Consider the following 11,986-nt stretch of genomic DNA (forward strand, 5'->3'; position numbering starts at 1 on the left):
GTGTGAAGAAACAAACTGCTCAGAGAGGCAGATAGCAAAATTTCCTCATGTCTGACAAAACCTGTGACATGGTACTGGCGGAGGCGGCGGCAGCCAGATCAACAGGCGCGGGCTCGCGCGGGTCAGACGGCTGCAGCGAAGAGAAACGCGACCGGATATCAGTGACTGCACCGCTTNNTCCCGGCCACCGCAAAGCGGTGCGTTTACACAAGTGTAGGCGGACAGCTAGCGAGCACTTCGAACCACTCGCAATAAACACGTGCCGGAGTGCGTACCTGCGCGTTCCGCGCGTTCGTGGCGCGTATCGGGAGGCTCCGCCTCTGAATTGCCTCTCAGGGACTGCGGACGCCACTGAAATGTGTGTCCCACCGGCGCCAGATCGGTGAAAGAGCAGCACCCTGCTTGCACATACTCGATATCTGAGGCTGGCCTTACGAAAGATCCGCTTTTCCGCGACTACCTGCTTCGCAACTGAGGAAACTGTCGCTGGGAAAAAGCAGGGTGCCGCTTTTTGCCAGCAACAGGTTCCTGAGCCGCCGACATCGACGCGGCTATCACGGAGACCAGAGGTTAAAGTTTCACGGGGAGAGTCAGCCCTCCCCGGAAGTCCCCGGGCAAAGGCGCGAACACGTTCGTCACACGCCAAACTTCACTGTGGGTGATTAGCTTGCGAACGATCTCCTCCAAAGATGAAAACACAAGATTGAGAGACGTCCTTCATTGAAGAACGAGGAGCGTATCTGCGTCTTCGANNGCACAGTGTCGGTGCGAAGCAGGCGCTTACCTTACCTTAAGCTCCTATGCGATGATCGCATATCCACCGTGACTAAAAAGAAAAGGGGAGGGGGTGCAAGGTTGGGTTTTCCCAACCCGAGGTGAAGCCAAGAATTCCCGACTTGAAACACTTCATTGAGCCAGTTGTACAGTTTGGTCGCCTTTTCCGTACCGCTGGAGCTAACGCCGTCGAAGTGAAGGAGGTTGCAATGAATCACAAAGGCGATTTCCCCCAGAAACTGACACCCGAATAGTTTCGAAGCACAAGCATCTGTCCGCCTGGGCTACACTACCCGCTACCCGACCACAGGAGGGCACATCTGTTTGAGCTCCGAATACTCCTCCAAAATGCATTGTCTAAGGAGCTCTGGGGACTCAAGAATGCCTTTATCCGCAGTGATCACTAAATCCAAATGGTCCGCGTAAGAGAATGCGCTCACAATGAGCCCGATCTGAAGGTACAGCAGAACCGCATAGCAAGACGACTAGTCCCCTTAGAAAAGAAGATTTGCAACTCCCAGCGAGTCAAAGCAGAGAAAAAAGTCAGGCTGATTTCCAAACCCCCCCCCCGGACACGACGTCGAACCTCAGTCTCTGCCGACACGCTCGAAAGAACCTGCACTGTCATGCCAACCGCTTGCGGGTTACGCCTTGTGCCCCCGGGGCGCCGCTCAAGGCCGTTTCAATGCCTGACCGGCCAATCACCAACGAATGAGGTGACGGGGAACGCCCGACGCACTTACAGATGCACTGGCTTAGTAGTGACGACAGAGTGTCTTTATGTGTCTTACATGAGCCAGCTGCTTAGGAACAGAGCAACGGCTTCAGCAGCGCTGCCGGTACGCTCACAAAGCGGTACTCGTTTGACGACCAGTGCTACTCAGAAAAAAACCAGCCGACTCCGTGACCACAGCCCAAAGAGTCGGCTGGTTTTTTGCGAGTTGCGCTATGAACTTACTCTCCCAGCGAGAGGACCAATGAAGTGCATGGCATGCACCCGACGCCCGTGTATGTGAGGTAGCTCTGAGGGTCCGGGGACGTTACTGAAGAGCAAGGAGACCTGGGGCAAAACACGAAACAAGGCACGGCTAGAATGAAAGAGATCGCTGTGTGATCTCCGATCCAGCCAGAAGCCGCTTGTAGCCGTGCCAGCCTGTAACGCATGCACTGCGTTCAGTTCATCAACTGAAGTAGCAAAAAATAGACGTGCCAGGCGCTTCCCTGAAGCCCGGCCCCAACCCCAGCTGGTAGGGCTGCTTTGCCGTCACGAAGCAGTCACGCCTTTGACAGGCCAGGGCCTTACCTTTTTCGTGAGCCAAATTTGAAGAAACAACAGAAAGTCAGGAGTCGTGCAGAAGGATACCTTCTCCATGAAGGCGAACACAAGGGCTCCCAGGCTTCGCACACTTCGGCGTAAAGATTTTCGTACGCCGACAAGCCTGCAAAGGCGAGGTACAACCATTCCGCATTGCCCACTATGACTAAGCAAACGCCCGCAAACACTCCCACGCCGGTAGTTACTTCGAGTGTCTTGTATCTGAGCTGGGGGGTACACATGTGATGCGGCGTTCCCGGATTGTTCGTCAGCACAAAAGAAACAAGCAAAGAGAAGGCGGAGGGCCGCACACTCAACAAACACAGCCGTAATGTGTGGTATCACGCAAACCTCTTCATCTCACAGCACCGTTTTGCCGCTGAAGCCGGCAATGCCTAGTAAACAGACGGCGCACCAACTGCAACACCAACCTATATACATGGAGGCTTCAGAATCAGTGTTCCCTCGACCCGGGAGTTCATATCCTCTGATTATATCAGCACCTCCATGTCGGCTCATTACTCCCTTCGACCGTCCTACTCAGAGAAAGTTCTATTTTAAGAAGTGTTATATGAACGACATGTGACGGCAAACACTAACAGTGAACCTTGTCTCGCCGGGGCTGATCCTCCAGTTGTTGGAAGCTAACTAATAACAGACCGCGTCCTTGCAGCCAGAACACTGCACGGATCCTGGACTGCAAAATGCCTACCTCGCATACGCTGAAGGCGCTTTGAAGACATCCTGTGCGGCGACTTGCACGACAGAAGAAGTGAAGTTGTTCCGGAGCTCAAAAGACTGCTCTTCCGTTGTCCGGAGATTCACGGGGACAACAATGTTCAACTGAGGAATGAGATGCTCGAGCATGTCAAGTTCCATCTGCGCCATTTCGGTTGGCTGCTGCGCATCGGCAGCAAACCCTTTTGTTTCATTGAGGAGGGCAGCTCCCTGCAGCGACGGCTGTAACGCGTTTGAGTCCCCCCGTCGAAGCAGTGCCGCACGTTTCCCAAAGAAGTCAGTGAGCTTCGGGTCGAAGGTACAGTCACCTGTACCGATCCCACGCCCAGAGGGTCCCTCTTTCGAAGCTGTTGTCCGTTCGGAGAAAGCGGCAGAACTGTATGGGATCCTTGCCTCTCCGGCGTGACTGTGAGCAATCTTGCAGCTAACCTGCGGCGTCGATGGTCCGCTTGTATCTTGGTAACAACAGCTTGTGGGACTTCTTGATGCCAGCTGCCCATTCCAATGTCCGGCGAACCCGGCAGTGACACAGTCTGGACAGGCACTTCCGCTGCTTCTGCTGCTGGTGGTAGTGCTGCAGGTACTGCTACTGTAACTGCTCAAACTTCCCATGCTCTCGCTGTAACGCAGCGCCTCCTGTCTTGTATACGCGAGCCCAGTCCCTCGCTCCTGATCCTTCAGCCCTGAATACTCTGCCTGGCAGCCGTGAAGAGGCGCCGCTCTGAATGGTTCGGTCTCCAGTGCTCCAGGTGCCGAAACCCGCGCGTGGATCGTCTCAGACCTGGAAAATTTCGCGGTAACCTTCTTGTGCACGTAACGGCTAATGCCACCAACTAAACATGCTGCCAAGAGCTCATTGATAGTGAACAAAGCCGACTTTGGTAGTGCTGCGTCGAATCCAGCCCCCTGCCCGTCGCTCCTGTCGTCTGCCTTCTTGTTAGAGGCGCTCAACTTCAAGCTTGCCTCACCTGGGCCCGCTCTTTTACCCTGTAACCGCCGACGCCTTGGACATCCGCTGCCCAGCACCGAGTGGACAGACTCTGCACAGCGAAGAAAAACATCTCTCAGCGACCTGTTCCGCAGCCCTTGTCTCCACCGGTGCAGTCGGCTGGTGCGGCTGGCAACGTCGTCCGTAGTTCCGTCCCAGCGTTGTGTGTTCTCTCGATCTTGACCTGGAATCGTCGCGAGTGCGCGTCTAAGGTGCTTCAGGTGTTTCAGGCGAAACCGAATCGGTGGCAGCACGCATATCCTCCCTGAGCTGAAGGCCGACAACCAGGACACAGGACTGAACTGTAGAAAAGAACGGCCCGGAAGTAGACCGCTTGCACGGTCTTTCCAGATTGTGCAGACCTGGCTCTACTGCCCTCAACAAAGTTGTTTCCCCGAACTTCAGAGTATACCAACAAGATACAGTTATAAAACCGCATATCCGTTTGTCCGACGTGCCGGAGCTACACTGCAGTTGTTGAGAGATACTCAAGCTAAAGCCATTATCATTGTCCTCAAGGACCCCACTTACTGTACGCAAACCCCTCCGCACGGTGACTGTCTGCATTGTGAAAGACTAGTTCAGTCAATGCCGTGACTCCGCCCAGAAGGGTTTGAGGTCTGCGCACCTCTTCCGCAGAGCATGCAACGAAAACGGTCGCCCAGCTGCGGTTGCTGCACTCCGCGAGCCCGTGAGAAAACTTCCCACAGTTGAGCAATGTGCCACAATACCAAACCTGAAGTCGAAAACTAAAGCGTCCATGTACGGACCCCTACTCATGTAACACCTAACGTTCTGTAAGTTCGACCGGTAGCTGGGAGGAAGAGCCCACTGTGGCACGACTGATTTCTGAATATATAAACAGTATCTTTGAAATGCCAGGAAAGGATCGAGAGTCTATGAAGGACCCTATAGAAGCCACAGTGTGCGACTGCCTATTCTACCGGTATGGGGTACAGCATAAAGTTCCACTCAAATTTACCGCTGGGGACGTGGTTTCTCTGGGCAGTCCCAGGACTTCTCTTCAGTGAGCATCAACAGGGAAGCCACCGTGAAGGGCACGTGGAGATAGGACACCAACTGCATGAAGAGCCGGGCTAACACAGACGAAGGACGAGGCAGGGGCGGTACCAACGACTTTATCGGTTGCCTCTCGTCACGCGTACGGGTAGTAGCCTCCAGCTGCAGCTCCGAGCTTGGTTCCTTTAAACAAGCCTCTGACGTCCCGCCGCCGGCAGAAGCAGAGGACTTCTGCAAAATTCCTTGGCTAAATGCTGAGAGGGTACCTTCATCAAGCTTCTGTGTCTCGAGGGACGCTCCTTCACGACGGGGCGACAGTTGTGACGTCCTGGAGTCCTCCTCTTTGTTGGGAGAAACTGAGTCGTGCGTCGATGAGTGAAGGGTCGAGGAGTCGTCACCGCTCACGTTGTCGATTGTCTCTTCCAGAGGATCCAGCTCTGCCACCGCGACAGTCGAGACGCCGAGATTTCCTCGCCGCTGGTCGCCAAGCTGCATGTCAGTAGCACCCGATCCACATGGAGCGGAGAGCAGATCAGAGAGAAACATGTTTGTGATCGCAATTCCGTCTGCAATGGCGTGATGTATACGGAACATGACCATTGACCCAACAGTCAGGCGCGTCGCCGCCCCCTCGTTTCGGACGCACTCGTCGGAGAATGGCTCCTCATCTGCATGCCCTTCCTCGTCGACTCTGGGCAGCTCGACGTGTTCCAAAAGAACAAATTGCCACAGCGGAACTGATGGCTGCAATGCTTGGGTCGCCAAAGCGTTTTCGAGAGCCTGGGCCTCGGCAGAGCTGATGACGCACTTGCAATCGTCCCCGCCGGCGCAGAGTGCCCGCTCACGGACGTCTTCACCTCGCTCGCTGCCACTGTAAAAGGAGACTGTTTCATCTTCCTCTCGCGTCTGCTCCTCCTCTTCGGGCCTCGGAACCTCCTGATGCCGCTGATCCAACTTTTGTCGGTGGTGGCGAAGTAAGGAAAGCACCTCGTGTTTATTGAGCCTGAACACGTGATTGTGAACGTCAAAATCTTCCGCCCGGACCCAACAGTAGCGACCAAAAAGCTTCCCCACAACAGTCCGGAGTCGCGGGTGTTTAAAGGCAGTGAGCGGATCAGGAGACCCGCCGACACAGGACACTGGAACCTCCCCGTTCTTTGGGGCCTTCATCCCGAGTAACCGTGTCTCCACGACTTCCACTAAGTCGGGAAGTGTAAGATGGTCAGTATACCCGACGCCGCTGACAATCATAAGGGGTTGAGAAAACATCATCAGCTCCTGACCGGTCAAGACCTCGAAGACCTCAGTCCGTCTCGGCCGTCTACTTCCCCCACTGCCACTTCGCTGTGAATCAACTGCCTCAGTCTGCTGATCATGTCCCACGCGGCACGGAGCTTCCGGGCCAGCAGTCAGTGAGCTGCGCCAGGGCCAGGTGATCCAGCTCCCGTCTCCGACTCGCCACAGCCGGTTGACCATATCCTCGGGGCGAGCCACCGCCTGTAAAGCCGTCTTCCGAGGCCTCGCCGTTGTGTAGACAGACCCCTCGGGCAGGGCAGCCTCAACAGCCTCTGCAGCTGTCACTTTGTCGACTTCCCGCACTAGATGTGCATCAGTGGCTATCAGAGCCGTTATCGCTGCCGCGATACTCAAGGCCAGCTCGGCAGCCGTTGGCACAGCGTTCGCGCAACGCCGCAAGAAGCGGACAACTGCCAGACCCGCGCTCTGTTTCCACCACCGAAAGAACGCTAGCACCACGAGAAAAGGACGAGCTGGGATAAGAAGAAGCCGCAGTCCCGTGGAGATAACCGTGCTTATTAGTGCCACTATAGGCCAAACAGGTCGAAGGCCCTGGAGCCATTCCCGTGAGAAGGGTGAGCCAGCCCTCTGGTGCACCAGCCTGCGCAGAACTGTACCGGGAGATCCTCTGAGACCGAAGGTGGCTGATCCATCAGCTGTTGTGGATTGCAGACGGTTCTGCAGTTGCCAGAGCCTTTGCATCTTTTCTTGGTGAAGCTGCTCGGAGGTACGGTAGCCGAGACATCGGTTTACGTACAGCCACCAGCACCCCTCCCGGATGCGTGAAATAAACCAGATGACCGCGAGGCCAGGAAGGTAGCAGCCGTGAACGAACGGATACATGGTTACGAGCAAGATGCAGAACTTCAAGCGCTTGTATACACGTGAACAGAACCGCTTTGTAAGCCACTGAAGACGCAGTAAGGCCGACGTAATCTCAGAGAGATATGGACTATCAGCGGTAAGCGCTCCTACGACATTAAGTAGGAACACGACTGGAAACAACGCCGTCCACGGCAACCGATGGGGTGACGAATGCGAATCCTCTGCCCCAGCTGAGACAGTCTGTTCGGAGTGCGACGTCCCGTCGAGCGGCGGTGACGGCAAGGTTGTACAGCTCGGGCTGTCAGCCTTGTCCGCGACTGTGTAATGGATACATGAATCATTGACCGGTCCCGCGGTATCCTCGAAGGCTGCAGGCACGACATGAGCAGAATCGACTGCGTCCAGCGATGAAGTGTTATCAGGGGAACTCCACCGTGTACGGTGAGATAGCAGCTGACGTTTCACCGATCTGGCGACACGGCCCGACACTCGCGCATGCTTGTCCTCGCGGCTCAAGCTGCTTACGCTGCTGACGCTTCCCCGCCTCGAACCCGAGCCCGATGTCCCCCATCGGAGGGGAGAAGATGACTTCCTCGAAGTGGCCGCCTGGCCAGCCCACACGACATGATGTTTATGAGAGCTGGCAAGACTGGAGATCACGGAAATACAACGGGATGCTCCTCGGACCTGAAGCGCGCGCCCCAAGGCGCGAAGAGGCAACATGATCTGTGTCCGGACGGTCAGCAACAGCAGAGCGAGTCTTTGCAGGCGAGATTGCCGGAAGTGCGGGTGCGTGTGAATGAACCAAGACGGACGATGTTGCCACGGTTCAACTGACTTAGCAAGCACAGACGGAGGAGGCGGGAGAGGGCACACAAGCAGCGAGGCTTTCCTCCGTCGCCTGCGACCAGCACTGGAGGAAACCGCAGGCGGACGATACACGAATGGATTTCTGTCAGCCATATCCGTAGTCCTGGAGGCGGCGCCCGGGACAGAGGTCCTCTCGGCTGCCAAGGGATGCGACGATGTGGAAAACGGCCCTAGCGCGTATAAAGGCGTACGCGGGCTGCCGCATAAGAAGCCCCATTGCTCCGCCTTCATCTTTTTCAGATGCGACTTCCCACTCCCGGTCCGCCGCTGCCGACAGATAGAAGGCGACGGCGAAGAAACGTCACCTCCTAAATATAGTGAATCTTGAGTACCGAAGTTGCGGAACAGCCCTACGCTCCGGTGCGGGGTCGTGGAGTATCTGCTGTCGTTTGAAAATGAGCAAGGTGCCGACGCCGCCATCCGGCACGGAGCTCCAGCCGACGAAACTGGGGTTCCGTAGCACCAGGAAGACACTCGGGAGGGCAGAGAAGCCACTGGAGACTGTCTCGCTGTCACCTGTCGATCCGTTTGACCATACCACTCCGACGAATCCTCCGGAAACCGGTACGGCTGACGCTTGAGAAACAGGCGCCAAGCCCCTCCGGTATCCCCAGTCTGAATCTGAATGAACGGTGGTGACGAGAAGCCACGCCGCAAACAAAGTGTCAATGGAGACAGCGGACTTCGGGACGGCCTATGCCGGTAGCAATTTGAAAACTGACCCTCGGCGGCTTCAGGATGGTCGGCAGCGAGCTCCGGTGAAAATGTAGGCGGGCGAGGGTGCAGAACCGATGGAGTGGCAGCCGTGTTGTGACCGTCGACACCATCCCTGCTGCCGAAGGCACCTGAAGAGGACGATCTGATGGACAGCGGTGGTATCTTCCCTTTGCCGACGAAAAGATCTCCTTGGCCGACAGGCGAGGGGCAAGCGGCGAGGCGGGCCGGCGCCTCTGGACAGCGAGCAACGCCGCTGGCCTGCTGCCAAACGCCGCTCTCTCCCTGGCCAGGCCGACCAACCTTATCCTGACTGCTTACTGTCGGAAGGACGCATTGCCTTCGCGGCGACCCCCGCCTGCTAGCAGCCTTTTCCATCTGGTGTCCGCTTACGCATCAATGGCACCTCTGCGGGCCCTAGCAGCTCCGATACTGAAAAAATTAGGAGCAATGCCTTATGGAAGCTACAGAATGAGAATGAGGCGGCCAACTGAATACACCGATTTAACACGTTCAACGAGCCAAGACACTACCCTCGACTGCGATTCACTCCTGTTTCCCTACAGGAAAGTCAGACACGAGAGCTGGAGGTATTGTTCGGCCAGCACGGTACAGCCGTAAGCGAGTGCGAACATGGATAGATCGAGTACCGGAGTAAAACCGCCCGGGAGTAGACAAAATTTGCCGACAAAAACCAGACACCGCACAACCGGACAGCTCAAAGGCAGGACAACCGCCAGAGAGCGCGACGAGACTGTCTAAACAAAACGCAAACAAAACCGACCTTCTCTGATTCGATTGGCCGAGAGAAATTGTTTCACGGTCGTGCATGTGATCATCACGGCGACGTACATTGACTCCCGTTGAGGAGCTAGTGGACACGAGGAAGCACCAAAATGCAGCAAAACTGGCAGCATAAAGAAAGGTCCCGTGCCTTAGAAAGAAGAGACTACGCGGACCAAGGAGAATCTACTTTCCACTTGTCAGTTTAGCTGTCAACGTGGCCTCGCTCGTCACGCCGCCAGCGCCCATGGCTGGCGATTATCGATTGCTCCAGCACAAATTTGTACTCGAATTGCCTAACCACTAGCCGGAATCGCCCGGACAAAATTTCGCAACAAGAGATGCAGTCGCACTTCGCACCCTGGACAGATCCCAGCAGACAGAACATCAGCTGGGCCCTCGTCTGGCCGTCACAAGCTTGAGCGTCTCAGCGCCGCTGACCACCGAAATCGGTAGAACACGGCTTTAAAAAGGCAGGCTCGCCGACCGGTCGAAGTAAAAGATTATCCGGTTGCAAGAAGGGAAAAAACGAAGCAACCATGCCTGACATCCACGCTAAAAGCTCGCCGAACGAAAAATCCGGGCGAGGGAAGAACACGCGAACAGAATACAAGGAACGCGGACTGCCAAAGAAAGTGCTTTCGAGAGGTTGAAGCGACGACGAGCGTCTGTTTGATGCCCAGGCATGAGATTTCACACTAAACAAAGCTGTTTCTCTATGGAAGCCAAGGACGAGACTGCACCGGAGAGGGCCGAAAACAAGTCAAAAACTTTGTTGTTAGAATAGCCGTTGCTCGCAGCTTGCGCTGTCGCACCGGCGTCACGGCCGCGGTTCCGCATGGGAGAAGCCCAGCAAGCGTGTCACTCCGCTATCGTCCAATGCTAAACGTCCACCGCACTCCTAAGACACCCGGATCAGAACTTGCGGGTTCCCTCAATGCAGCTACTTCCGTGGAAGCTTCCCTTGTCCTCGAAGTCCGAAGCCTGTCCCCGCTCTTCCTCACTTTGTAAGACGAGCGTGATGACCGCCTAGCCGAGTTCGGCACGGCTAGAAATAGGCCGGGCGTTGGGGTGAGGGAGTGCGGCGGCGTTCCAAATTGTACGGTCGTCGGCTCCCAAGTGAAACATGGACAGGTGGATCTGAAGAAAAAACGTGCGGCGGCGGTTCTTGCTTGGCATTATCACAGGGGTGCTACTTAGCCTTGTCGCGACTCATCGAGTCTCCGCTACGGCAGCTTTGTCGATCACGTTTCCTCAGCGGAAGTCGGCAGAAGGTGGTGCCTTCAAGTCTATCAGCCGTTGCCTGTCTTGGGGTTTGGGAGTTTGCGCTGCTTAGAGTGGACTTGGTGAAAGACAACAGGCCGAGCTCTACCTTTCTACTGCTTTGCTATGGTCAGCGGAAGAATTCACGAACACCGTGCGAATGCGTTGGTTGCCTGTTCGGCGGCACAGGGCACGGAGCGACAAGCCTACTGCGGAAAAAGTGAGGTGCCGTCCTCACGCAGCCTAGTGAAGTCCTCCTCGGCTGTCCAACCAGTACTCGAGGTAGAACCGTGTTCGAAAAGATCAGGAAACAGCGTGCGCGCAGAAAGCCAGTTCCTGTTCTGCTACGTATCGCAGACAATAGTGCCGGAACGGTCATGATGCCTGGGGGTTCATGTATGACAAAGAACTTGTATGACAAGCATCTCGGTCGCCTCTGATAATTCGTGCGTCCCTTGTACGCGAGAGGCAGCTGACCCTGTGAGCTGGCACACAGCGGCTTGATATAGTCGAATGCGATCTTAGGAAAAGGTCTTCACTGTGTGCACGGACTGGCCGTTTCCAAACCAACCACGGGAAAAATGCGGGTGTTCGCTAATTCTGTCTCACCCGCCGTTGTAGTTTGTCCTAGGCGGTGTACGCGGACGGGTACGCTATTTGGAGGCCGCCTCTCGCAATGTTCCTCTCCGCAGCAGGTGCCGTTTCTCAAGACGTAGTAAACGTAAATCCAAGGTCATGCGACCCTCCGCAGCAGACTGCGCGAACCGAATTCGATGTCGGTGAAGTCTCAACACAATACGAAGGCACTGCGCAGACATACCGAATGTAAGACCTGAGACGTGATGCCACCTGTCGTGGTAAAAATGCACACGTACGAGTAGGCCACACGGTTTCTCATGCAGGTGTGTGCACCTTTGCACAGAGATAGATTTACGGCACAATACAGTTACACAGTAAGACACAGCACACTGTTACAATCAAGCGCTCAGGGTAGCCTCAGATTCGTCCATCTGTGACTCTTTGATGTCGTCAAGGTAGCGACCGCAGACGCTCCCTACGCAACCTGCATGGTATAACGATGGGCACGATTTCCCAGTAGTGCAGAGAGGCGCAGCCTTAGCAACGGGCACCATTGGCACAACGTATGTGGCGGTTCTCTTCTTCAGGTCGCGCTCGTCCTCTGTCTCTGTCTGAGAATCGACGTCGACGGCCTCTGCCGCCTCAGAGATCGTCTCAGACCGGACTGCGGATTCCTCAGACTCAGAAACACTCGCGTCAGCAGCAATCTCAGAGGCGTCTCCAGACTGAGACTGCGCTTCCTCATTTTGGCTAGTCTCCGCCAACGCTGACAAGCGGCGCCACTTCTTCGACGGAGCCGCGTACTGGACTGGAGTAGCCTT

General features: G+C 55.7%; 2 protein-coding genes across 2 annotated transcripts; both read right to left on the reverse strand.

Moving 5' to 3' along the window:
* Positions 1-763: 763 nt before the first annotated feature.
* Positions 764-10,061, reverse strand: CSUI_002806 (ws dgat mgat). Its single transcript, XM_068063005.1, has 5 exons — positions 4,798-10,061; positions 2,802-4,085; positions 2,078-2,213; positions 1,733-1,834; positions 764-1,226 (listed from the first exon to the last, which is right to left on the reverse strand). The coding sequence occupies exons 1-5, from the start codon at positions 8,916-8,918 to the stop codon at positions 1,071-1,073; spliced, it is 5,799 nt and encodes a 1,932-aa protein (XP_067925019.1). The 5' UTR covers positions 8,919-10,061; the 3' UTR covers positions 764-1,070.
* Positions 10,062-11,402: 1,341 nt separating this feature from the next.
* Positions 11,403-11,986, reverse strand: CSUI_002807 (uncharacterized protein; the record flags this gene model as incomplete). Its single annotated transcript, XM_068063006.1, has 1 exon — positions 11,403-11,986. A coding segment is annotated over one exon (423 nt), but the record flags the coding sequence as incomplete, so codon positions are not given.

The sequence above is a fragment of the Cystoisospora suis genome (genome assembly GCF_002600585.1).
Source record: "Cystoisospora suis strain Wien I chromosome Unknown contig_1195, whole genome shotgun sequence".
NCBI classification, from domain to species: Eukaryota; Apicomplexa; class Conoidasida; order Eucoccidiorida; family Sarcocystidae; genus Cystoisospora; species Cystoisospora suis.

What these genes read in the sequence shown, in the direction of transcription:
- CSUI_002806 (XM_068063005.1), bottom strand. Translation starts at nt 8,918, where the DNA reads ATGGAAAAGGCTGCTAGCAGGCGGGGGTCGCCGCGAAGGCAATGCGTC. An exon ending in GAGAAACCACGTCCCCAGCG is followed by an intron (nt 4,086 to 4,797) that starts GTAAATTTGAGT and finishes GTCGGCCTTCAG; the next exon opens with CTCAGGGAGGATATGCGTGC. An exon ending in TTGGTCCTCTCGCTGGGAGA is followed by an intron (nt 1,227 to 1,732) that starts GTAAGTTCATAG and finishes CTGTACCTTCAG; the next exon opens with ATCGGGCTCATTGTGAGCGC.